Genomic DNA, 26,678 nt, shown 5'->3' with positions numbered 1-26,678 from the left:
CACAAGAGACTAAAGTGCACCATTCGGATTTTAAAAAAGCACATCATTGTTTGCATTCAATGAAATTCCTTTCAAAATCAACTTTCCACATCCCAATTATATTCAACAACATTCTAGCTAACATTTCGGCTGCAATTCAAATTAACTAATGCTCCAAAGAGCCCTAATCGACATGGTTCTGAGCTCAATTGAATACAATCAAAGCTCATGAAATGAAGGGGGACATGCTTATTTCATGCAAATTCTGCATATCACTCAAGCTTAATTTTACTGATAATATAAAGGTGGGACATTTTGAACATTACAGTGAATGAAACTTTTAAGCAGCGAGAGTTATTTTATAAAATGCTACCTCTGAAAAGCGGATTGCCAAACAGTATAAAAATGGTTTGAGGCATAAATGCCAAGTTCATTTCTATTTCACTTCTGAGGTAACTATCTTTCAAATCGCAACAGCTGGACTATTTAACACAATCTGGTGAATCAAAGTACAGCTCTTCTCTGGTCTCCCAGTGGGGCGTCTGCATTAGTCTGTGGCAGCCGTCCAACAAATGACGCCCAGCCGGACGGTCTGAACTCTGTTTCATTTACAATAAAAATGGATAAAAAAAAACAACCCACAATCGTATTTACCACCTTCAAGGATAGAAAACGGAAAGATTTAAATTTGTCTTTACAAAGTAGTTTCCTGGGAAATCTCCAAAGAGGAAGTCAGCTTTCTATTTTTCCTCGTATAAAAATAAGTCTTTCTCCCCCTCCCCCAAGACCCTTTACAGTTACTAGAACTGCTAAGGGAATGTGATATTCAGCAGAGATAACATTTATTGTTTTCTTTTTTTTTTCTGAAACTCTGGTCTTCAGAACTTTGAAAACACTTGTCCAAAACTTCACAAAATGAAGTTTCAACATAAGCTTGACTTTTATGTCATTGCTAGTTTTCATATTTTTTTAAGTATGAGCAGTGATAGAAGAAAGGTTTTGAGGCAGGACTGGAGAACTGTGTACTTAACAGTCCATTTTAACTCAAGGCCTATATTAGTTTGTTCGGTTGAGTCTGCTTTCCTTGGTGGAAAAAGCTTTATTATTTTTTTTAATGATTAAAAACTAACATTATTGGAGGGAACCCGGCCATGTTTGGAAATCTGACATCAGTGTCTAGCTCTCAGGATTAAGCAGAGTTCCTTTTATCATAGGTAACAAAGGCTGGGCAAAGACCTTGCATCCCAGCTCAGCAGTATTCCCTTTAGTTTTATAACTGCTGCCCAGACAGCCAGGGGCACCGCTGACATCACAGCCCACAGCCCACGGTGCATGCTACACTGCTAAAGTCAGTACAAGCACATTTATTCTGCTAGTGTAAGTTGGACTGGGGACATTTACTGATTCTGACACAGGAAAATATACCTACCAACAAAAGCACTGCTGGTAATGTAGGAATCAGATTATACGTTTCTTACTTTCTCACTTGTTATACTTTTGTGCAACATTACACCATGAAAATGTCATTCAAATCTAAGCCAAAACAAAAACAAAAACATCCCAACAACAACCAAATGTTATATTTACAAGAATTATGCTGAGGACAAAGTCTTGAATAAAAGTTACCATACATGATACTAGTTCCTTTAAAAAAAAAAAAAGGTGGGGGAGGGTGGGGAGAAGAGGTTGCGAGGAATATGCTTGCATTTTTCAGGCTGAGATTTAGCAAGATATATTTTAAAGTTTTTTTCCCAATTAACTGCATTAAATATATCAAACGCTATTAAGATGGGAATCCCAAGGAACTCATTGGCCATTTTTTCATATTAGTTTTCTGACATGATAGAAGTAATTTCAAGTGAAATGTGGAAATGTGTTTATCAGGTTTCAGAAGTTTGATCTTTTTATTCTGAGATGTGAAATGACTTTTATAGTTTCTTCTTTTGAATAAAACAAAAACCTCAACTCCACTCTGCACAAATAAAAGGACACAAAAACTACAGAGCCAACTGAAAAACAGGAAAAAAAAAACCCTACAAAGTTCCAAAACAATTTGCAGAAATGATATATTTTTTTTACCCCAAGTTTTGTAAACTCAGTGATGCTTACCAACTGCAAGCACCTGTTAAAAGACAATTAATTCTTTGAAGCATGGAGAATTACTCCATGTTACTTGCACAGCAATTTTAAGCTTTACTCAACAGCATTTTAGTAGTTGCTTTTCCTCTGGGTTCAAGACATCCTGAACAATTAGTCTGGAAGAAGTAAGTTGCTGTCTGTCTGCACAGCCACCCAGAACATCTGTAAGGCAACACTGGGAGGCAATCTGTAAGTTCTCCTCCTTGGCGGGAGGAAGAAAAGATGAAGCTAAAAGGATCTCAACTTCCAGAGCATCCAGTTGTTCGGCTAATTTTGTTGTTAAAAGTTAATTGTCCATGTACAGGCACACAGGGAGAAGCATTGTAGTGGTGCTTTGCCAAAGAGAGCTGTTTCCTGTAGTGTCCACACACAATTCAGCAGTACTAAGATTACAGTTGAGAGCAGAGTAAATCCTTTAATTGTACAAGAGCATCAGATTAAGCAGGACCATCCATGTGACTCATTGTGCTAGCTGGTAGTCTCTTCTTCCAAACAAATGTTTACTAAGAACAGGGAGGTGCTGTCCACCCCACTTCCTGCCATGGAGAGCAGACACACAGACTCAGGAGAATGAAAGAGGAAGTGAGGAAGAAAAGAGGAGCGGGAGTCAAGAAAGAAAACACACTCCTCCTACCACAGAAAACTTCCCTGGTCTCCATTTGATCAAAACTGTCCACACAAACCTCCCTGAATTAATAGTTACGCCGCCTACTACATAAATTTCTAGCTGAGACCAATGCCAAGTTCTTAAAGCTAGGGATTGCAATTTCTATTTGCAAAACTTCAAAAGCTTGGACTCTCCAGCTCCAATGAAAAAAAAAGTTAAAGTGATGATAAAAATCAATCCTAGTTTTAACTAAAAACATGAAAGGCAATTAGTTTTTTTTCCCTTTTATGGAAACATTTGACTGGTCACACCAACAAAGAGACATCTAAAATTTCCCTTTTTATCAACAACCCGTTGGTATTTTCAGTTAATGACTCAAATAAGATGAACTCTTAAAAAAAAAATAAAACCAGTGTGGAGACCAAAAGTCATATATATTTAGAGATACCATAGATCTAGAAATTAGATGCAAATTAAAATAAAAATGGTTTCACCGGAAATGGATATTTTTCTATTGAAACTGAAGTCCTATAATTGCTATGTAGGTTTTTGTTTTTTAAATTCTTCCAGGGCAGAATGTGACCTGTGTTGACCCCTCAAACAAAAAAGCAAGCTAACTGCCTGTCTGATGATTCAAAAGGAAATTTAAGAGTTTGATAAAGCCTGCAGTTTTGGGGTTGAAGAGAAGTATGATGGATTTGAAAAGCACTTACTGAAGAGTCTCTGGCAATTGTGGCTTAAAAAGACCTCAAGAATGATGGAGAGAGGATGACAGGGACGGGAAATCTCAGCAAACCGTGCCATTACAGTAGTATCCAAGCTTCCTTTCAAATGTGCTCTTCCTTAGGAAGTAAGGCATCAAATAATAAGTGGTGTAAGGTGACTGCTTTGTAACAGGTTGGAGGATATGCTCCTTCCCCAAAGTAATGAAGTGAATGAATATATAGATGCATGGAACCCAATTCAGACAAGCAGAGCTATTTCCAGATGAGATGGAGTCAGAGACAAAAAGCAAGATGGCAAGATGGTGAGACACTCACTGGAGACTCTTCCTGGTTTGGGAGGCAGAAGCTTTTAAGAACTCCACAACAACATCTCCTTACCAATTCCCCACTGCTTTGCCCTGTTGACCAGAGATGTCCTAAGCCACGGTGAGGGATTCATCACACATAAAGCATGAATTTACATGGCTCAAATCAAGGATTGACTAAACATAGTGCATTCTCAATAAAAGGCATAGCATAGAGTAGATCCAATGATCAAATGTACCTGGGGCTTCAGAATGTGTTTTTAAAAAGAATGCTCTTTGCACACATGACCAAGCCCCTTTCTAATCTGGTAACTGGAGCCAGATGTGTCCAAGGTCTTTAACTCCTGGGAATAAAGTACTGTTCAGTACATTTGAAGCATCCAAAAACAGTTATTTTCATATGTAAATAAAACTTAAAGACTACAGTTGACTCAGGCTGGTGTTCTGATGAACTAAATTCCTAATTTTCCCTAAGGTATATCCTTTTATTAGAAAAACATTAAAATAATCTCAACAATTATTACAAATGTTTGCTAATTCAGACTGGCTCTCCTGTTCTGTTCTGTTCTCTCTCCCCCTTCCCCCCAGGTTGATCATGGGGCTTGAATTCTGGGCGTGGGCCCTATCCCTGAGCTCTTCAGCTTAAGGCTAGCACTCTACCACTTTGAGCCACAGGGTCACTTCCAGTTTTCTGGTGGCTAACTGGAGATAGGAGTCTCACAGACTTTCATGCCCAGACTGGCTTTGAACTTTGATCCTCAGATCTTAGCCTTCTGAGGAGGAAGACTACAGACATGAGCCACTGGTACCCAGCCTGGATCTCCTTTTCTGACTCATCGTTTTCCTGGCTAACATTTTCTCTACTTGACAAAAGGCCAACACCTTCCCTTGCTTAGAGTTGGGAAGAGGAAGGAAAAGGGGAGAGATGATGCAACCTGAGGCTATACAGCCTCACCATGGCAGACTACATGTATGGTAGGAATCCTGATGAGTGACTTAAGTACAGAACTGTTGCTACACACGAATGCGCGCACACACACACACACGCGCACACACACACACGCACACACACACACACACACACACACACACGCGCACACACACACACACACACAAAAATACCTGCTTTATAAATGTTAGGGAAAAATGAAAGGATCTCCAGGATATGGAAACAAGAGCTTTATCTTGTGTATTGCTGTTCTTAATGTACTATTTCTCTTCTCTTTTGTTACCCTTTGGTTAATCTCATATTGTTACAGTATCTGACTTTGTTACCTGATATGTTGTATATATGTTTATTTGAAATAGTAAAGGGGGGAAAACAAGATGATTGGGAGGGAGTGGAGGGAGGTAAATGGGGACAAAAACATGAGAAGGGATATCAATGTGTGAGAAGTAAAACACCTACTATCTGGCGAATATAACTGTAACCACTCTATACATTACAATAAAAAAAATAAAATAAATTAAAAATAAATGTTAGTGAAATATACACACCCAGCCTACTGGGATTTCAGTCCACTTCCTCTTAGATGTGAATTAGGTTACTATGAATATAGAATGCTAAAGATTAAGAGAAAAATATTAAGTGGAATAATAAATAAAATATTGTAGGCATCTCTTAAAATCAGTTTTCTCCATTTATATGCCTACATGACTCAGAAGCAATTAGATGTGTGTGTGTTGTTGATAGCAGAGTTAACATAGTCCAGGTGCTCTGCATAGGATTGAAATGGAAGGTTAACCACAGGCAGGTATAATTGACTTTCCTTATTTACTGCTTAACATAACTGCTTCTGTTCCTGCAAGACAAATCTCCTGCTGACCTCGTATCAATTAGTGGGTCCACAGACGGGTGTGGACAAGGCCATGTAACAACAGTGGAAGAAGAAAGGCGAGGACCAACCAGATGGTGCTTGGCTGTGCAGTATGGTGTTCTTCTGGACGTGTGGTGGGAGCCTATCAAGTATTTATGGTATGATAAAAATGCACATACCTCAAAGGTGGCAAAATGATGGTTATTTCCAAAAATGGAATCCATTTTTAAAAATCCAAAGTCGTGGGGCAGGGAGTTTGGCCTAGTGGTTAAAGTGCTTGCCTAGCATGCATGAAGACCCGGGTTCGATTCCTCGGTACCCCACATACATAGCAAAAAGCCAGAAGTGGTGCTGAGGCTCAAGTGGTAGAGCTCTAGCCTTGAGAAAGTCCAAGGACAGTGCTCAAGCCCTGAGCTCACGCCCAGGACTGGCAAAAAAAAAAAAAAAAAAATCCAAAGTCGTTTGGAATCATGCTGGACATATAAATTGCAATTAAAATGAGCCACATCATTTGTTGATACAAATAAGCCCTAATACTAGTCCTCTTACAGTAGCAGTAGACTGGCTTGGAAGCACTCTCTACTTCCCAACCCCTTCCTCTTTTCCAGAGATAAACAGAAAACACTGCAGGGTTACTTCCTCTGTGATGGTGATCTCTAATAGAAGAGTGACAGAGCTGACTTGAGCTTGTGGAACCCTTAAGAGTACTGATCAGAATGATAAACCATCTTTACATGAACACAGAAATGCAGATGCACTTAAAAAAATTCATTATGAGGCCTAATGGTAGAGTGTTTGCCTAAGTATGCAGAAGACCTGGGTTCGATTCCTCCATACCACATACATAGAAAAAGCTGGAAGTGGTGCTGTGGCTCAAGTAGTAGAGCTCTAGCCTTGAGAAAGCTCAAGGACAGTGCGCAGGCCTTGAGTTCAAGCCCCAGGACTGGCAAAAAAAATTCATTATGTTATTTTTCTGAGTTAGTGTTATGATAAATCTATGAAGTACTGAAAGACATAGGTTGAAAACATGTACTTACCACTTCTCTTTATCCTGTGAACATTTTTACCAAGTGCTCTGATTTGTTAGGAATTATTGGGGTTCTAGAGTTGAAAGAGACTGAGAAGAGTACCTTATCTATTTGCTTCCATTTTAGATAAGAAATACAACAAAAGAGAAAACAAAACAGAGACTTGGCCAAGGATGAATTAGTCTTGGATATTACCTCAATTCTCATCTTTGAGTATTATCTCAGCAATATAGTTTGAACACAAGGTACAAATATATTAAACTACATTCTATACGATACTTAATTTACGTGATAATCCTATGAGGCAGGTATTGCTATGTTCCTATGTGTGCTTGAGAAAACTGGGTTGTGAAGAAGTCATAAAGACAATAAATAGATCCAAGACTTGAATCCCTAGGCAATAAAAATCCCAAGTCCTAGAAATAAACAGATGCCCCTTGCCATTCACGCAGTTCTAGAAAGGAGGTTTAAGAAAATGGATCATATTTTGTCTAGTTATTAATCCTCTCCTGCCCGAATACAAAATCATGCCAGGCTGGAGGCTCGTGTTTGTAATCTTTGCAGAGAATGGTAAAACTGTGGTCAGCCTGGACAGAAATATTTGAGATCTTTTTTCATGTGTCACGGGTAGGTGTAGAAGGGCGTGCCCGTCATCCTAAACTATGGGGGAGACCGAGATCAGGAGGTTCACTCTTACAGGCCAGCTCAGGCAGAAAAATCCATGAGACTCCATCTCAATGGCAGGAAGCTAGATGCAGCATTGGGTTCCTGCATCTCAGCAACATCAGGAAGCTTAAAAGAGGGAGATTCTAGTCCAAGCATGTACAAGCAGTCCAGGCAAGTCTGTAAGCAGCACTCGATCTCAAAAGCAACCAGTGGAAAATGGGATTGAATACACACCTACTTAGCAAGCATGAGGCCTTGAGTTCAAACCTCAGTGCTAAATAAATCTAAACAATCAACAAAAGCCTCTCCTACCTAATTTTTGCTTGTGTATGACTGCTGAATATTCTCATTATTTGATATCTACCATGGTGCTGACACTGAAAAGGTGCTCATCTATTCATTTATTGACCGCCAATGACCTGGCAGGAAATGTCCCAGGTATTTGAGAGATACCCACAAACAAAACAGATGAAAAATTTCTACCCTCTTGGAGATTCCATCCCCGTAGAGAGCATAAAAAAAAACAATTATAGGAAGGAAACAAAAATATAGTAAAGTAGCTGGTATGTCAGAAGTGGTTAACTGCTGTGGAGTAGTTAAAGGAATCATCTCAGGAGAAGATGGTTACAACTTCAAACAAATTGTTTCAGAGAGGCACCTAGAGATGATGACATCAGAGCAAAGAACAGAGGAGCTGAGGGGTAGTAAACAGAAAGAATGATACTGGCAAAGAGCCAACAGAGGAACTGGACCTGGTCAAGAAGACCAAAGTAGAGGAAGAGAGGAGAAAATGGTGAGTATGTAGTCCACATATATATACGTGTACACACTGGGGCAAAAATACATGTGTAATAGCCACTATGATTGGCATTCTTCCTTGACCTTGATTCCTGATTAAGAACAGATCTTTTCAACTACCTATGACACCATGGTAGTGTTGCCATGGACCAAAGTACAGGGGGCAGCCAGGTGCCAATGGCTCACATCTGTAATTCTAGCTACTCTGGAGGCTGAGATCTGAAGATGGTGGTTCAAAGCCAGCCAGGGCAGGAAAATCCACTAGACCCTTATCTCAAAGTAGCTCAAAGTAGTAGAGGGGCTAGCTTGAGCAAAAGAGCTCAGGGGCAGTTCTCAGGCTGTGAGTTCAAATGCTATAAGTGACAAACAAAATAAAAGTAAATAGAGGGGGAAATTACTAGAGTATAAAGATGCTTCTTCAAAGCGAAATAAGCACTGACCTGATGTTCATGTGCTTTGCCAGCTCAACTATAAAGGAAAACATGTAGTCCCCTTAATAGTCTAACAAAGTGAACTTATTAGATCTGAAAAATCACCCTTGTCCCTTCTGGTAGCTCAGTCAGTTTCAGGGGAACCCAACAAATCACAGGACTTTTCACTTTTAAGGCTTGTAGATAATTGTGTTACGTTAAGCTTCTTTTACTCCATCATCAAAAAGCTAGGTTGAAGCCAGGCGTGGTGGCTCATGCCTGTAATCATAGCTACTCAGGAGGCTGAGATCAGAGAATTGAGATTCAAAGCCAGCCCGGGGAACTAAAGACCATGAGACTCTTATCTTCAATTAACCACTACAAAATGGGAAATGGGGCTGTGTTTCAAGGAGTAGGGAAGGTACTTTCAGCGGAAGAGCTCAGGAACAATGCCCAGGACCAGGGGTAGGACGGTAACCTTGAGCTGAAGAGCTCAAGGACAGTGCCTAGGCCCAGAGTTCAAGTCCTACCCCCCACCAAAAAAAAAAGCAGGTTGAAACTTAAGAGGATGAAGTGTGCCTGTCAGGGGAGTGAATAGATACCCTGTACAGACAGGGAAATCTTGGATTCATTTGGCCTAGTTGTACTTAAGAGACAGACTTTTAGAAAGGCACTCTTATTTCCAAACAGATCATCGACATACAAATCTATGGCACTGATTATTGTAGCTAAAAGAATGTCAAGAACTGAATAATCAAGTGTTAAGTTACAAAGTTTAAAAGTTAATTCAGCAGCTCCCAGTACTTATGTTAGTGCTTTAAGTAGATAAATTAAATTGAAATGTGTCTCTTAAGCAGTCATTGAACAAGCAAGATGAGAAATAAATTGAGCTTCACTTCGGCCTTTATGGCATCTAACAACTGTGTCTGTCAACATACGGATCCTTTTCACTGTCAATTCAACACACATTTTGAAGACCTTGGGCCTGCAATTATTTCATTTCCTTCTTGGAAATGTAATTTCCACTTACTTTTGGAGAATAAAAGGCAGACAAAAGGAAGGAGAGAGTTGCAGTATTTTCTGATTAAGATTATCTGTGTAAAATGGTAAAGAGAAAAAAAAATCTATACATGCACACACGCACGCACACACTGCAGCATTTCTCAGAAAACTAACTTGTCTCAGCCAAATTGCTTTTGTGTCCGGATATTGGTTCAAATGCAGCCAGACTGTTGATGTCAAATTAGGTGTTAAACAAATTTAATAGGAAAGATGAAGAATGAATGTAGATCATCTTTCTGTTAGAACCGTGCAAATGACTATTCAAAAGAAAGGAGACATGACTGCAGGAGAAAATGTGCTTTTAAACACGATGAAATTAGAGAAAACTGTAACTCAGCAAAGAAGGCCATTCATTTCCAAAGAAGCAAGGAGGGGAGGGGAGAGAGGGGGGGAGTTAATGGTACCAGTGAGAGAAAAAAGTGAGAGCAAGAAAATACCCCTTGGTAAAAATAGATCCAAATTAAATTTCAACTTCATTTGTCCGGGTTGTACCTTTTAAGCCCTTTAAGACATCCAAAGTTAAAACATAAAAAAAGTGTGGGGGGGTGGGGCTCTTTCTCTCTTGATGGAGCAGGAAATCCAAGGTTTAATCAACTGTGATTACAATATTTGGCTGATTTAATTTGTCTTACCTCTTCCTTTTCTTGAACTGATAAACTAGCTGATATCCTGGCAAGAGAACTAAAGCTCAGGTATAGACTAATTTTAAAGGAGGGCTTGCCATTGTTATAAAACAAAATGATCCTCCACCAGACCTATCTGAAACCCGTTCCACTGCAGGATTAACTCTGACCAAGTACCACTTGGGGAGAGGATCTAGGTTAATAATTCTTCAGAGTATATTTCCAGTCTCAGGATCCAGCAATATGAAGGCCCATCTTTCTACAGGGGACCAGAAAACAAATCTGAACAAAGGTCCCTCCAAAGAGGGAACCACTAAAGGGATGATCTAAGCATTTGACTTTTTCAGACTTAATTGCCTTTTGATGCAGAAGGGCGGTTCTTTGTGTAAGAGAAGAAAATGAACAAACCAGTGTAGGGGAAGGAATTCTCTTTGAATCTCAAGGACAGCTCTAAGCTAGAAGTTTAGAAAAAGAAGTTGATTCATCGAAGGAAGAAGAGTCTTAGCTAGCCACATCAAAACCTCTCACAAGAGAAACAAACCAAAGCAACACAGGTTAGTCACGACAGATTTCTTCTATATACTACTTAATAAAGAGCATTGTTACTTACTGAAATGTAACCTTGGAACTTGTGCATCCTTCCAATTTACGGGACCCTTCACCTGGCTCAGGTGTTAGGGGGGCCGGGCTGTTGAATTCTGCCTCCAGAGTGTTCTTGTTCAAGGCTGTTTTTGTTACACTGGATACAGAACCCAACACTGGCATGGATTTAGACTCTGACGTGGCTAATATCCCGGTAGGACCTTAAAACCAAACACATACCTGAAGTTTAATAATTTGGTGTGATGCTGATTAATATGGCACTGAAAAACAGATTAGTTTGGAAAAAGAACCCTCAAGAAGTGCAAAGGCCAGGTATTTTTTTCTTATTTTTAAGAAATTTCAAGAACATGCTGAAAAAATGTCCCTACTAACAAGCTGCTCTGCTTTGGGGATACTACTGCATTTTCAATGCACCCTGACCATGCTGAGAAATTGTGCATAGACCTTTAAGAGGCCACAAAGACCCAGGCGACAGGTCCCTCACTGACCAGAGTCCTTTGCAATACCAGAATGGTGGGAAATCTTTTCTTCTCCAAGAATGTGGCTCTCTGACAACCCTGCTTGAACCATTTTGCCTCTCAAGAGTTAATTCTTCCTCAAACTCAGCTCCGCATTTGAAACAGAAAATGGACCAATGTCAAAAGGTTCTTTTTAAAAGGCTCATGAAGGCGTCTTGAGCATTAAATAGCTTTTATGAACATTTTCATTTTAATGTGAATGAGAAGTAAGTGGATTTATTGCCTCTTAAAATACAGGCATGGGATTAGAAAAATTAAGCGGTGAAAGAGTTTGGCTGTTTACCTTTTGGACTTCGTCTGTTCTTTGGGACAGAATTTTAAAACTACATATGGCTTGTTACTGAAATTATTGGCATTTCAGTCTAAAAATCCTGATCACTGAAACTAGACTCTTCTGACTTCAGTCTACTTTTAGGCTTGAAGATTCTATCCAAAAGGATAGGTTTCAAAGTGAGATTTGAGTGATCTGCCCTGAAACTTCAGGATTGCTTTAAGTTTAATTAAATCACAAATATACAAATTAAATTCTTCCTAGAAAATAAAGTTAGACGACAATCTTGAAAGAAGTAGATCATCTTCTAAGACAGTTTTCTAGTTAGTAATACAAACCAAAATGTTAAGTGATTCACAATCAGTAATATTTAGTTACGGAATGTGATTCTCATATTTACTTCTGCATGTGACTGATGTACTACTGTGGTGATAATATATGAATTCTGGAAAACCTAATCTGAAAAACTAAGAGCAATAGGAAAATTGTCCAGCCATTCTGTTGAATACCTCCCTCAGGCTGACTCTATGTGGAAGAGACAGAACCCTTTCGGTCTGGTGAAAAACCCAGCCTACAAAGCACTCATGTTTGACTTTCTTCCTACTTTCATCCATGCTAGAGGACTGGTGGCAGACAGGTTTGTGACACCACTTAATATTCTGTTTGAAAAGGCTGTTACTTCTCAGCTATGTAGAGCCTCCTGTTGCATGGGGGTGTGAGAGTAAAGAGAAGAGATGAAGAAAGCAAGCTCCTAGGCATATAGATAGGAAGTAAAGTTCAAGACTGGCTTCAGCTCAGCTGTTCTTATGGGAAGGAAAGGCAAGCTCTCTTTCTGAGATTTTGTTCTGCAAGTGAGGCCAATTAAAAAGAAGGGAGAGCTGGGAGCTGAGTCAGTGCTCTCATTTTTCTTATATAAAAAATAAAAATGCATAATGTTTGAGAGTATAGTACTTCATCCTGCTTAAGCTCCTACGTCTTCTTTTTTTTTTTTTTTTTTGGTGCCAGTCGTGGGCTTGAGCTCAGGGCCTGAGCACTGTCCTTGGACTTTCTCAAGGCTAGAGCTCTACCACTTGAGCCTCAGCACCACATCTAGCTTTTTTCTATGTACGTGGTACTGAGGAATTGAACCCAGGCATTAGTGCATGCTAGGCAAGCACTCTACCACTAGGCCAAACTCCCAGCCCTTAAGCTCCTACTTCTATGAGGCACTTGCTCCTTTTTTTTGCCAGCCTTGGGGCTTGGACTGTGGGCCTGGGCACTGTCCCTGAGCTCTTCAGCTCAATGCTATCGCCCTACCCCATGAGCTGCTGCAACACTTCTGGTTTCCTACGGGTTAATTGGAGATAAAAGTCTCATAGACTTTTTCATGCTAGGGCTTGCTTTGAACTGCAATCCTCAGACCTCAGCCTCCTGAGTAGCTAGGATTACAGGTGTGAGCCACTGCACCCAGCTACTAGCAGTTTGGCAGGCCTGAGGCTAGGTAAGCAAGGGAACATCATTTAGACCTAGCAGAAAAACCGAACAACACACCAAAAAAAGCATCGTCCCTGGCCCCTGAGCCAGACTCCAGCTAACCTGGGATTTGTGCTCCTAGTTCGGGCTGCCTCTCTTATGATTCTTCCTGTAAGCTTCTGTGTGCACAGCAAACAATCTTGGAGATCCACGGGCACTGAGGCACAAACCTATCTGGCACTTATCTTGTCAATGGACTCTTGCCATGTGACTAACAGCCTTTCCCTCTTCCCTTCCTCTCTCCGTCTGGAATTCTCATGGCTTTTAGAGAAAGATCCACATGGTAATTGGCTCTTCCAGTTTGATGCTGGGAAAATGTCTAATGCAAACAACAATACAACAAAAACTGGTGTGATTTCTAGGTAATGAAAGTGAGGGCTTGTTCATTTGTTTCCTTTATTTGGAGCTATTAGAAAGCTCCAAGAAAATTTCTATTCAGCTATAAGTTACCCTTTCAGTAAGTGCTTCTTATCTCTCTCACCAATGGCAGTTCTCACTGTATTCATGTACAAATGTTTCTAATGAATTTATGCTAACTTTTCTTTTAACTTCCCTCAAGTGATACACTGAATATGTGTGGACATTGGTAGAATAAGCTAAAACGTGATTTTTTCCTCCACTCCCGGATTTATTCCTATTTCTTTACTGATTAAAATGAAAATGTGTCCACATTTCTTCTACTGAAAATCACCTCTGAAACATTGACTGTTGTACATGTTTGAACAACTTCATCAAAGTAAGAATGGAAAAAGGGAAGGGCCCACTGCCAAGCACAACATGTGAATGACAGTGCACTAAAAAGTCATCTACAAAGTCCTAAAAATGATCAGAACTGAAACCATGGGAAGGTGGGGGGAGGACTCACACCTGAGCCAGTCGCCAAGTGAATGGTGAGTTACAGAAAGTCCGCTCGTACTTGGTATCTTAGAAAAGATATTGGGGGGGGTACTCCTTTCATTGTCCTAAGAGGTGGTTATTTGGGGGTAAGGAGAAGAATCCTTATAAGACTTTAACACAAGTTGCAAGCCAAACTAAAAACTGAACAATTAATTTTTCTAATAAATGAAAACAAAGGTTTCATATTTTTATAATGGAAGCTGGGTTTGGTATTTTGCTGATTTTGATTCAAGGAAGATATTCAATTATCTGTAGAGATAGATGCACATCACCACAGAAAACATCTTAAATTTCTGTGTACAGACAAGAACTTGATTATCAAATAGCAGCTTCTGCCATTCTAGTGACTTAAACCTGGTCAACATGAAATCAGAATGTTGCAGATTTCAACAGATGAAATAGATTAATTAACTGAGTTGTATCTAACAGATCAACTCATTGGCTCTACAGGCCAATAGCTTTTCAAAGCCAAACTCCTACCTGGCCACAAGAGGAAGATCTCATAAAGGTGTCTGCTAATTTATCTGATGAAGCTCATGAAAGTACAGGAAGCCACACAAACTCAGTTCTACCACAGATTCTGAGTCCCTCCTACCTTTAACAAAACTCAAAGCAGTGAGCCAAGGCCTTGTGTTGATGGTGGAGCCTTTCTTATGCAAATTCCTTTCTACATCAATCTCACTGTTTTCAGTGAAACCAAAAATACTCATCCATGTGGTCACTGGTTCTCAGGCAGAGATGTAGAGTAAGGTATTTTTCTCTACACTTGTAACTGTGTGGAACCATGTATGGTGTGCTTACTCTATGTTAGTACACTTCATGTATTGACTGTATCACTTGAGAATAATCCTATGAAGCAGTGCTTTTATGATCTTCACTGAGGAAACTGAGGCAATGAGAGGTTGAGTAATTTGCCTAAGAACAAGCAGAAAGTAAATGACACAGCCAGTATTCAAACTCATTCTACTTCCAGAGCCTGCATGTGATGTCATGTGACACATATCCACCTGAAATATATTTATACTGGGGTATCTCACAATAAACAAATCAGAGCTCTAAATGCCTAGTTAGCTGAAAACAGAAACTTTAAATATCAACAGATAAAATATATAAAAATTCTTGTTTGGTATCTGCCCTTTGTGTTCACCCAATACTTCTCATTCACATTGAAAATGAACATTTTGATAACAATCTTTCAAAGATGATTCTGTGTTAAGGAAAGGACTTAAAGGAAGAGGTTTCTGAATGAAGAGAACTGTGGAGAACATAAACCAGCTTACTACTGCTATCTGCTTCTGCCGTCACCTTTCTGCGACGCAAAATCCTTTCTAACTCAGTTTCACTGTTTTCAGGGTCAAGGGATTTTAAGCTTCTGGAACTAGTGGATTTGTTAAGTGTCCCCTAAAGTGAAAAACAAAACAAAACAAGAACAAAAAGGTTAATAGGCAAAATAATATAAAATGCGAAACAAAAACATTATCAGAATTTGAACAGAATTAAGAAACCAAACAAATTTGCTCTACATTATATGCCTTTAGACATGCACATCCTTAACAACACAATGTGAAGGATCATTTAAGAAGATGCTACTGCTGGTGCAAGTGCTAGCTTCATTTCAGAGGAGCGCTACTAGAACACTTTTGATGAAGCTGATCCTGAGACTCAGCAATGGGAATAACTAGGTCCACTGATGCCGAAAATTCTGATGTGTGTTGCTCAGGTGGAGAAGAAAGTGGACATATTAAACTCACCTTAGAAGGCTGTCTTGAATGGCAGCCATGAGCTATTGAACCAACTCCTGTAGCTGAAAGAGAGGTACCTGGCTACAAGCCTAGTGACAATGGTAACGTAGCTGCAAGGGAGGCATGTAATGGTCTCCAGTGGCAGACCCAAAGAAAGAACACATGGAGTATAGCTTAATTTCCATGAGGAAGAGGAAAGTTACCATCAGGCAAGGCGACCTCTAATTCCATATAGCAACAAAGGAGACGTGAATATTCTATTCAGTTCTCAGAAGACACTGAAGGAAACAAGAGAGGCCATGAAACTGTTCTTGGTTCCAAGAAAAAAGACCCACGCTGCCGTTTCCCCCTGGCTCCTCTCGAAGTAGGTGACTGAAGAGAGAGAGCTATGTCTTCCTTCTCCATTTCTAGTCAATGTTTCTTCAGAACATGATGAAACATTTTTCCTCAACTAGATGTAGCGTTTAATAGTCTTAAGTCTTTCCTAAGAAACATCCACGGTTTCTTTGAAATGCTCCTGGGCTGTGCCGCAGGTTCAGGAGCAAAGCTAAAAGGAGCACTATAATTTCCTAGCTGCAGGATGTAAGAACTTAAGGTCTAGTATAACTTGCCAGGCTTCATGCCAGGATGAGGAAGATGGCTTTTGTCCAGCAAAGCTGACAAGCACTCTGCCCTTTGTACCTGCTGACCACACTATATGGAACTGCCTTCTATGACCTTATCCTTCATGACCTTCTGACTTCAGCCAGCTTCCTGAAGGGTTCCAAGAATCCTACTCACTAGAAACAGAAACTATGTCCTTGAGCCTACAAAACAAAATGTTCTTACAAAAAGTCTCACATGGGGCTGGAAGTTTGGCCTAGTGGTAGAGTGCTCACCTACCATGCACAAAGACCTGGGTTCGATTCCTCAGTACCACATACATATAAAAAAAGCCAGAAGTGATGCTGTGGCTCAAGTGGCAGTGTGCTAACTTTGAGGAAAAGGCCCAATGACAGTGTTCAGGCCCTGAGTTCAAGCCCCAGGACTGCCCCCCCACAAAAAAAATCTCACATGATGGGCCAGGAACATGGCCCACTGGTAGAGTACTTACCTAGTACCCATGAAGCCCTGGGTTCAATTCCTCAAAGAATTACATGGGAAAATTTATTATATCGTTTAATGTGTAATGCTATGACAGCCTATTTTCTAATTCAAAAGGGAGATGATTTTGGTTTATTTCACATTGCAGGTCTGAAGTTATTCACTGAAGAGAAATACAATGAAGAATTATTGCTGACAAAGAAACAGTACAAGCTGGGCATGGTGGCTCACGCCTGTAATGCTAGCTACTCAGAAGGCTGAGATCTGAGGATCAAGGTTCACAGCCAGCCAGGGCACAAAAGGACCTGAGAGTCTTATCTCTAATTAACCTCTAGAAAATGGGAAGTGGGGCTTGGCTCAAGAGTAGGGTGGTAGCCTTGAGCTGAAGAGCTCAGGGGCAGTGCCCAGGACAAGTTCAAGCCCCATGACCCACCAAAACCAAAACCAAACAAACAAAAAAATCAGCACAGCCACTTTAGTTAAGTAGATAAAAGAATGTACTAAAACAACTAGCCCTGTATGACCTATATTTGCAACTTTAAAAAACTTACCATTTGTATTATTTTTACTTAAATAATTAAAAAATTATGTTTGCCTGGGGCTTGTCTGGTACCAAGCCTCTTTGTGTTCAAGGCTATAGCTCTACCACTTGAGTCACAGCACCACTTCTGGCTTTTTCCTGAGTATTTTATTGGAGATAAGAGTCCCATAGATTTTATTGCTCTGGCTGACTTTGAACCACAAACCTCAGATCTCAGCCTCCTGAGCAGCCAGGATTATAGGCATGAGCCACTGGTACCTGACTGATATTTACAAATGTTAATGCTATCATTAAGACAACATATGTAACTGTTAACAATCTCAAATCTGCTATGCAATTCCCCCAATCTGCAATCCCAATGTGAAGTTAATCTACAGAAAAGATACAGAGGTACAGGATACCTTCTATTGCTGAATTTATCTTTTACAACATTCTCTAGGTTTCTGCTTGGATAAAAGAACCATCTTCTCAAATTCCTGACTATGGTAAGCTGTCCTCCTGTTGCACAGGACACAGAAGCAATTCATCTGTCCAGTCCTGACTCCTGAGTCCCAACTTTTTTCTTCCTTTAACTGTGATTAGTTTGGTAATATCTGAGTAACTTTAAATACTTAAGCAATTGTGGAGGACAGAAAGACTTCTGTGGGACTCTCAGGTGGAATGATAAAGAACTCTGCTTTTAGTTAAAATACACTAGAATCATAAAATACAAGAATCAGAAACTGCTGGGCACCTGTGGCTCATGTCTATAATCCTAGCTACTCAGGAGGCTGAGATCCGAGGATTGAGGTTCAAAGTCAGCCTGGGCACAAAAGACTGTGAGACAATTTTTTATTTTTTTGTGGGTCATGGGGCTTGAACTCTGGGCCTTGGCACTGTCCCCGAGCTCTTCAGCTCAGGGCTACCGCCCTACTCCTGGGCTTGGGCACTGTCCCTGAGCTCTTCAGCTCAGCTGAACCCCCAAAGCTGCAGCCCCACTTCCCATTTTCTAGTGATTAATTGGAGATAAAAGTCTCTCAGGTCTTTAGGGTCTTTAGTGCCCGGGCTGGCTTTGAACCTCGATCCTCAAATCTCAGCCTCTTGAGTAGCTAGGATTACAGGCCTGAGCCACTGTGTCCACAATTAACTACCAGAAAACCAGAAATGCACTGTGGCACATTGCTAGAGTATTAGCCTTGAGCTAAAGAGCTCAGGGACAGCGTCCAGGCCCAGAGTTCAAGCCCTACAACCGATCAAAAAAAAAAAAATCAGAAACTAACTCAGATATTGCGTGGTAGGTACACAGCATTTCTTCACTTCCCAGAACGAGTTTAAACTCGGTGACTCAGTAACAGATTGGTCTAGGTCCCACAGTAAGTCAGTAATAGGGCTGTACCTTGAACTTAGATCTAATTCTCAAACCAGAACTCTTTGTATTTTGATCACTGTCTGTCTTCATGTTTGCCAAAGGATCATGAATTGAACTGATGTTTGGTGGGGAGAGTAGGGGGGGAAAATATGTGTAATGCTGCTTTTGGTTTTTTAATTTAGATCCAAGTGAACTTACACAGAGAATTTTAGATCAAGTTGTGTCTATTTTTTAAAGGGGGTGGAAACAGCTCTTTCCACTTAGATTGGCTTAAAAATGATCGTGGCGACTCAATTTCTAAACCTCAAAAGCTCGGTCTGACTAAAAAAAACAATACACACATATATGTATGTGTATGTACTCTACATATACATACACATTCATATACACATAATCTGCAAAATATACAGCTTTAGAAGTAGAATTTGGAAATAATATGAATTCAGACAACATTTACACTTCAAAGCTGGCTTAAAAACTACACAACTCAAAAAATGATATAGGGATTTCCAGCTCCTCCAAACCAGCAGTTCTAGGGATGCATAGATGCTGAACAGCAGGCCAATCTCTACATCTGCCTGGGGTCACATTCCTTCTCAGTAAAAATATTCCTCTCTGAACTGCCTCCTGGTGTTTGCCTTCCAGGAAAGCTAAGCACAGGGTTTACCCTTCCTGCTGGTTCTCCATTTCTGTACAAAACTTGAAGCTTTCATGGTAGTTGGTTTTGTATTTGCTTCTCACATGCCACGATGATGAGGCTAACATCATGTGCTTTACTGGGGACTAACTATTTATTTATTTGTTTGTTTGTTTGTCCATCATGGGGGCTTGAACTCTGGGCCTGGGCACTGTTCCTGAGCCCTTCAGCTCAAAGTTACTGCCCTACCCCTGGGCCTGGGAGCTGTCCCTGAGCTCTTTAGCTCAAGGCTACCACCCTAAGCCTGGAGCCACAGCCCCACTTCCCATTTTCTTCAGGTTAACTGGAGATAAGATTCTCACATTCTTTAGTGCCTGGGCTGGCTTTGAACGGCGATCCTCAGATCTCAGCCTCCTGAGTAGCTAGGATTATAGGCGTGAGCCTCTGCACCTGGCTACTGGGGACTACCTCTTAATCACTCTAGTTGTCTGAACTCCAGCAAAAAGAACCAAGAAGTACACTGAACTAGGGCTTTGCTGTTTCCCTGTAGTACAAGGACAAGCTGCAGTGACCATGAGTTTTATCTGGTCTGCCATTCCTCAAGGAAAATTTCTGTTGAGGCAAAGGAGAGGTATCATTTGGTAAAGAAGAGTAGGGGAAGGATCATGAATCCACTGAAAAAAAAGAAAAACACCCTAAACCCTGAATGCAAAGAAATAACACTGCCAGGATAACTACCAGTGCTACATCAATGCCAGGAGACCAACACTGGGGAGGCGAGGGAAAAGGGGGAGTTTTGCAACTTGCAAAATCAAGACATTTCAATTTTTAAAAATAAATTGTAAATAATTTCCTAAGTGTATCTCTTTAAAGTGACACAAAATTACAGTGGAAGTGATTGTATTCAAGAGTAATGTTGGAGCTGGAGGTGTGTAGCCTAAGTGTGGTCCTGGGTTACACACACCCCTTCCCCCCCACATGCATGCATGGGCACAGAGTAATGCTGAATTAATAAACCTGCCACCAAGCACAGTGAGGAGGCATCAGAGTCTTTTGCATAATCAAGTATTATAATATGTACGTCATAAACGCGTCTGATTTGCTAAGTGAACTAAACTCATTACTGTTTACTCTCACTGTGAGCAGAGCAGCTCTCCAGCACCTCGCACAGCCCCAGGGGACGTCTTCATCAACACAAATTAGCATAACAATGCCAAGGCAACAAAAGGCGCTGTCACAGGGAGTGCTCCTTAGCTCAACCCTGGATAACAAAATCTTCTGATCTCACAATCCATTAGATAATAACCTCAGCCTTCCGCAGTGGGTTTAATCCTTGTTTCCGTAGGTAGACCACCACTGTTAGGCAGTGATATACCCCTCTTCAGGGCTAATCCCACTCACTTAAAAACTAAAGCAAACTAATTAAGCCATTCGGAGCTAAGTCTACTGTTTAAAGACATGCTTGATGAAAATAATTTTGTTTACCATCATTATGTGGATGTCTCTGTACAATGCATAATTAGCACAGTAACAACAAACAGGGGAGTATTTAGTCCTGCACCTCCGCCCCCATGTTTGTTGACTTACTGTGCATAATAACTGGGGTTGGACTGGAACAGGGGCTGAAAATAGAGCTCAGTGTCTGAAGCACTTCCTACAGGAGGCATTTGTCTCTGAGGCCAACTGCTGGAAAGGGCAGCCACTGGCCAAAGCTTCCACTTAGGAAAACAGAACTAAGACTAGCGATGGACCCTATGCCCGTTCCCTAGTGGACAAGAGTTAGCTTCAGCAAATGAAACTGGGGACATAAAGAAAGGGATTCATTTTATGCTCTAATTCCTCATCAAAGGATTGTTTCAACTGTGAGAAAAACGGATGTGACTCTGAGATGAACACTTCCGGGTTGGGTGGGGGAGGCCGGCTCAGATTTGCATGAGGGCATTAGGAAATCCACTGCTCGTGTCTCAAAGGAATACACTACTGGCTTCTTATACCTGTTATTTAGACACATGGACTGATCCTCACCTATGACCACACACTTGACCTTGACGCTGCGATGCCAGGATTTTAGCATAATAGCGAGAAAAGACTTCAGTGAAAGTGTACCCCACTCCTTTAGAATACAAATAACAATGTGTTATACAGTATTAGCAGATGACAATCAAACAAAAATGCTAATTGTAAATAGAAATAAGACATACCAAAATCAGTTATTCAGGAAAAACAAAACAAAACATTTCTCCATTAACTAAACAATAACCAACATTAAATCTTACCAGTATTCCTTTTAGTTCATTCACTGCACTTTCACAGCCTTTCAAGGATTCTGGCTACAATGTTAAAAACAAAACAAGTTACTGAGTAATTCAGGTTTAAAATACAAGTAGTAGTAGCCTATATTGGCTAGCAGGTCTTTAAAATTTGGAAAAAAGATCTCAGCCATGTAATTGTTCTCAAGTGGTAGATGCATAGAAAATTAGAATTTACATTCAAAGCAGAGGACTCATGCTACCTTCTAAGAGGACTCATGCTACCTTTTAAATATCATTTTTTTAACCTCATGAGTACCATCATAGATGGAAAAGATTTAGTAAACACCAGATTTTAAAGATTCAATTTCAAAATATTTGGCTTTATATATATATATATATATATATATATATATATATCACATTGGTATGGTTCGATTTCTGTAACAAGCTAGGAATAGAATGGAAATAGCCCAACAAAAAGCAAGCCCTTGGCCAAAAACTCTCCTCTCCAGACTCCATCAGCTCCAGGCAAAGGTGACCTGTATGTCTTCATTCAGAAATTTCTTCCAAAGATCAAGTGGGGGAAAACAGGCTGGGAAGATCAGGTGCTAGCATCCCTGGCTGGCTGAGCTCTCAGAGGACTCACTGGGATGCAACCTGAAAATTTTATATCATGGAGGAAAGTCAGGACCGAGGAAGGGAGATTTGGGGCCAGAGTCTTCATTGCAAGCCCAATTCTCTCTTGTCTATACCAAGAACAAAAGATAATTTCTAATAAAATTGTGGTAATTTCTACCATGTTTAATCTTTTCTGTAGATCTCTTAGGGGAGCAAATGGAGTCTGTGCCTTCGTGAGGGAGTAACTCAGGGCAGACCTCTGATCTTCCCTGTACTACTCTCATGGAGGACAGACAGAAAGAGAAATTGAGCAGGACAGTGACATAGACCTCCTTTTCAAAAGACAGACAGGGTGAGATGTTTTCTCTCATCCAGAAATGCAAAGCAACCAATAGGAACCCATAACCCTTTCCTCTCAAAAAATAACCCAAGAACATGATTCTGTTTCAGCATTTTTAAACAGAGAGGAAAAGTTAAGCTAAGGTATTAAACTTTCCTAGCCTCATCGGTAAAATGCACATTATCCTCAGGGTGAGTCCGAAGCAACATCACCAGGCCAGCTCCACCCACATCATCAAGGAATTGAGAAGAGCACTCTCAAGCTATCAGCACTCTCAAGGCAGCCTTGACTTCTGTGGGTAAACTCTTCAGGTAACAATGTGAACTTGAGCAAATGCCATGCCCCTCAAGCGGCCCTGACTGCAGCGGCCCCAACTGCAGCAGCCCCTTGAAGCCTGGACTACATCCTCCCATACTGTGATGCTTAGGACAGCACAGAGCTACACTACATCAACACTACATAACACTATATCAACACTACATCTACTGCATTTAATGATTACCAGTGGAAAAACCCAGTCGTCCACTTATCCTTGTTCAGCTGTTTTCTGGATTTGAAATGGCATTAAATAATGTGTGACTGTGGAAGAGTCATGGCAAAAAAAGGAAGATGACAGTGATGGCCTGGAAATGAAAAGTACACACAGAATGCTGATTGCTTATGGTTGAAGACATTTCTGACAGCTTTTTCCTCTAAACCAATTTCTTTTGGACACAGCATTTCTCTCTGGTAATACTTTGGTTTTGCTTATTCTTTCCACAATAGTTGTCATAAAAGCGCATCGTATTATAAGGTGGCACTCAGACCCTATCTCTAAAGTGTTTTTACACTTCATTCCATTCAATCCTGACAAGACCATGAGTCAGGTAGGGCAGACGCTCTCCCTACTTGCACAGGAAAAAGTGCAGAACATCAACTCCTACAACAGGACTCATCACTCTCTCAACCCTGTGCACAGGATCAGCCTCCCAGCCTCCCTCATGGTTCCACATCCTGTTCTTTACCTAGAACGCTGGCACACACTAATCTCCCCATGCATGTCAGTCTGCTCTGGGAGTTGAGCATCTGTTCCCTCTTTTTTCTGCAGTCCCCTTGGCCTGTACGTCCCACACCACAGCCACACCCACCTTGACCGGTTCTCTGGTCTGCCTATGATGAAATAGCAACTTTCCAAGGGCACCAGAAGCTTCCATAAAATAACTAACACTGAAATGGACATTCAAGAAGTCAAAGTGTGATGGAAAAGATTAAAGTATGGCTTAAGGAAAAAAAAAAGGAAAAAAAGAGAACCAATTTGTTTCTACAGGATTAGCGTTAGCAAAGAAAAAAAATTGGTAATATAATCTAGTCAGGAGTCAGTGGCTCACAACTATAATCCTAGCTACCCGGGAGGCTGAGGTTGAGAAGGGATCAGGTCAAGGCAGAAAAGTTCCGAAGACATCTCAATGAAGGGCTAGGTGTAATGGCTCGTGCTCATAAAGCCAGTTACCATGGGAAGTGTAAATAGGAGGACAGTTGTCCGGGCACACACCTGGATTCAGAGTTAAGAGTCTATGTCAAAAACAACAGCACAGAAGAGCTATAAACATGTCTCAGCAGTAGAGAACCAGTGCAGCAAGCTTGAAGTCCTGATTCAAATTCCACAGTGTCAAAAATAAAAAATATTATCCTAGTTCTATCATTTCTATATATATCTGTTCTGTTGTTATTATGTGACACCCCCACCCAAACACTTGAGGTTTCAAGGAGGGTTTCTATTCTGCCTGCTTCCATGTGCACAGTACTTGGTATGGAGTAGATATTCAATAGAACCACATAACCAACCAAGAATCAGAAAAGAAAGGGGGCAACAGATGTGTGCTGTCTGTTAGAAGAGAGTCTATCTGTTCCCTCTGGAGGTGCTACTAGCACTCTGGATGACATGATGTATTTTCTTCTGACTTAAGTTCATCATGGGTGAAGCCAAGGCCTTCAGAAACCTGCCCAAGTAGAGGTGAAAGCTTTTATGACACATTTATGGCAAAATCTGGATGGAACTTACATCAAATTTTTACATTCAAAGAAGGAAAGACCAAGGGAAGGAAAAATCATGCCATCATTACTAACCTTTGTCTTCGGTCTGGTGGTCTGATTAACAGGTCTAAGATGAACTCCTTTTTTAATTCTATCCATCATCTCTTCAACCGCTTGTCTCTTTAGATCCGTGACTTCCTCGGCTGTTTTAAGAACACATATGTAAATCATCTTAGGTTATAGGGAAAAAAACCCCAGCTAATTCCTATTTTTGGTGGCTTAGAGAGATTGTACTACATAATTAATCACAGTCATGTCTCAGACACTTACAGAACACCAATAATTTACCAAGGATAACAGCTACCAGGTGGCAACACTTTTGGAATAATTTGTTTTTAAGAATAATAAAAGATCTGATCAAATAGTTATAACAATTAAGGTCAAATTTGGATCACGGAAAACAGTATCATCTTAACTATGTTCAACAAAGTCAATTTTGTTCATTAACCAAAGAATAAACAGGGAAATCTTTAGGTCTTAAAATACAGCTTTTATCAGGAACCAGCACTCACTCCTATCAGCTTAGCTATTCAAGAAGCTGAGATCTGAGGATCACAGTTTGAAGCCAGGAAAAGTCCATGGGACTTTGATCTCCAATAAACTAAAAAAAAAAAAGGGGGTAGAAATGGAGTTGTGGCCTTAAGCAAAAAGAAGTTCAGGGCCAGCCTCTGGTAGCTCACGCCTGTAATCCTAGCTACTGAGGACATTGAGCTCTGAGGATTTTGGTTCAATGCCAGATCAGGCAGGAAAGTCCAATAAACTCTCTAATAAATTACTTAGCTCCATGAGTAGTAGCTCCAGGGCTCAAGTGGTAGAAGGCTAGTCTTGAGAAAAAGAGTCTGAGGGATTAGTGCCCAGGCTGAGTTCAAGCCTCAGGACCAACCAGCACAAAATCAAAACAAAACAAAAACCAAAAGGGCCTAAGAATGTGGCTTAGTGGTAGAGTACTTGCCTAGCATGCATGAAGCCCTGGGTTTGATTCCTCAGTACCCACAAAAGCAGAAAAAGCCAGAGGTAGTGTGGTGGCTCAAATGGTAGAGTGCTAGCCTTGAGCAAAACCAACTCAGGGACAGTGCCCAGGCTTAGAGTCTAAGACCCAGGACCAGCACAAAACAAAACAAAACAAAACAGCCCAGGAACAGTTCTGAGGTCAATCCCCAGATGGGAGAGAGCTTTGTTCCTTCCCAAAGAATCCATTCTTCCTATTCTCAAAGATGCTGTAAGAAGTTATATCCTGTCAAAGAAATCAATCCATAGCTTATTGGGGGGAGGGGAAGAGATCAAAGAGTGTTTTCTTATTAAAATTAATCCGCAATCAAAGTCAAATAAAAAAACAGGGAAAAAATCTTTTGTCTAGGAATCATTCATACAGGGAACATTTAAGGAAATCCTTTGCAAGTCAAAATTGCACATGTTATTGACATTAAGTAATGAAATGAGATTACAATTTTCCACTATTGGGTTGGGAATGTAACGTACATGGCTGAGCACTTGACTAGCCAGTGCTTACTTCAGCAAGGCCCTGAGGCTCCATCCCTAATACCAACCACAGGAAATTCTATTGACTATCCATAGTCTATTTTCTAACCACTGCATTACTTTTATTGTTCAACTAAGAAAACAAATCAAGCTGCTAAGATGCATGTCAAATTATGCAACTGAGATAACGCTAAACCTGTGTATCAGAACAGTCCTTTCTTGCAGAATAGCTCAAGCAAAAGTACAGAACCATTCCTGAACACTTGTCATCACTCAGACCTTGCATTTAGCACCATTTAATTCACTATAAACAATATATTACAGTCTGAATATCTAATAAAAACCTCCCAGTTAGTATCTCTAGTGTATTTCAAATGACTTGGCATGGGGGCTTGGAGTTTGGCCTAGTGGTAGAGTGCTTGCCTAGCATACATGAAGACCCGGGTTCGATTTCTTGGTACTATATACATAGGAACAAACCTAAAGTGGTGCTGAGGCTCAAGTGGTAGAGCCTTGATAAAGTGGTAGAGCCTTGATAAAGTCCAAGGATAGTGCTCAGGTCCTGAGCTTAAGCCCAGGACTGGCAAAAAAAAAAATTACCTGGC

The 26,678-nt window shown here is 40.6% G+C and overlaps 1 protein-coding gene across 1 annotated transcript in view; it reads right to left on the bottom strand.

The window, feature by feature from the left end:
• Nucleotides 1-26,678, bottom strand: part of Shtn1 (shootin 1) — a 102,144-nt gene that overhangs the window by 4,747 nt on the left and 70,719 nt on the right. Inside the window, exons 13-16 of the mRNA XM_090345780.1 lie at nt 24,628-24,737; nt 21,588-21,641; nt 15,241-15,361; nt 10,770-10,962 (exon numbers count right to left, since the gene is read on the bottom strand). Coding sequence (XP_090201906.1) covers nt 10,770-10,962; nt 15,241-15,361; nt 21,588-21,641; nt 24,628-24,737 — 478 coding nt within the window. The remainder of the gene's footprint in view (nt 1-10,769; nt 10,963-15,240; nt 15,362-21,587; nt 21,642-24,627; nt 24,738-26,678) is intronic.

This window comes from Megascapheus bottae, chromosome 15 (assembly GCF_031878675.1).
Source record: "Megascapheus bottae isolate mThoBot1 chromosome 15, mThoBot2.hap1, whole genome shotgun sequence".
NCBI lineage: Eukaryota > Metazoa > Chordata > Mammalia > Rodentia > Geomyidae > Megascapheus > Megascapheus bottae.
This window is presented reverse-complemented; position numbering and strand designations above follow the sequence as displayed.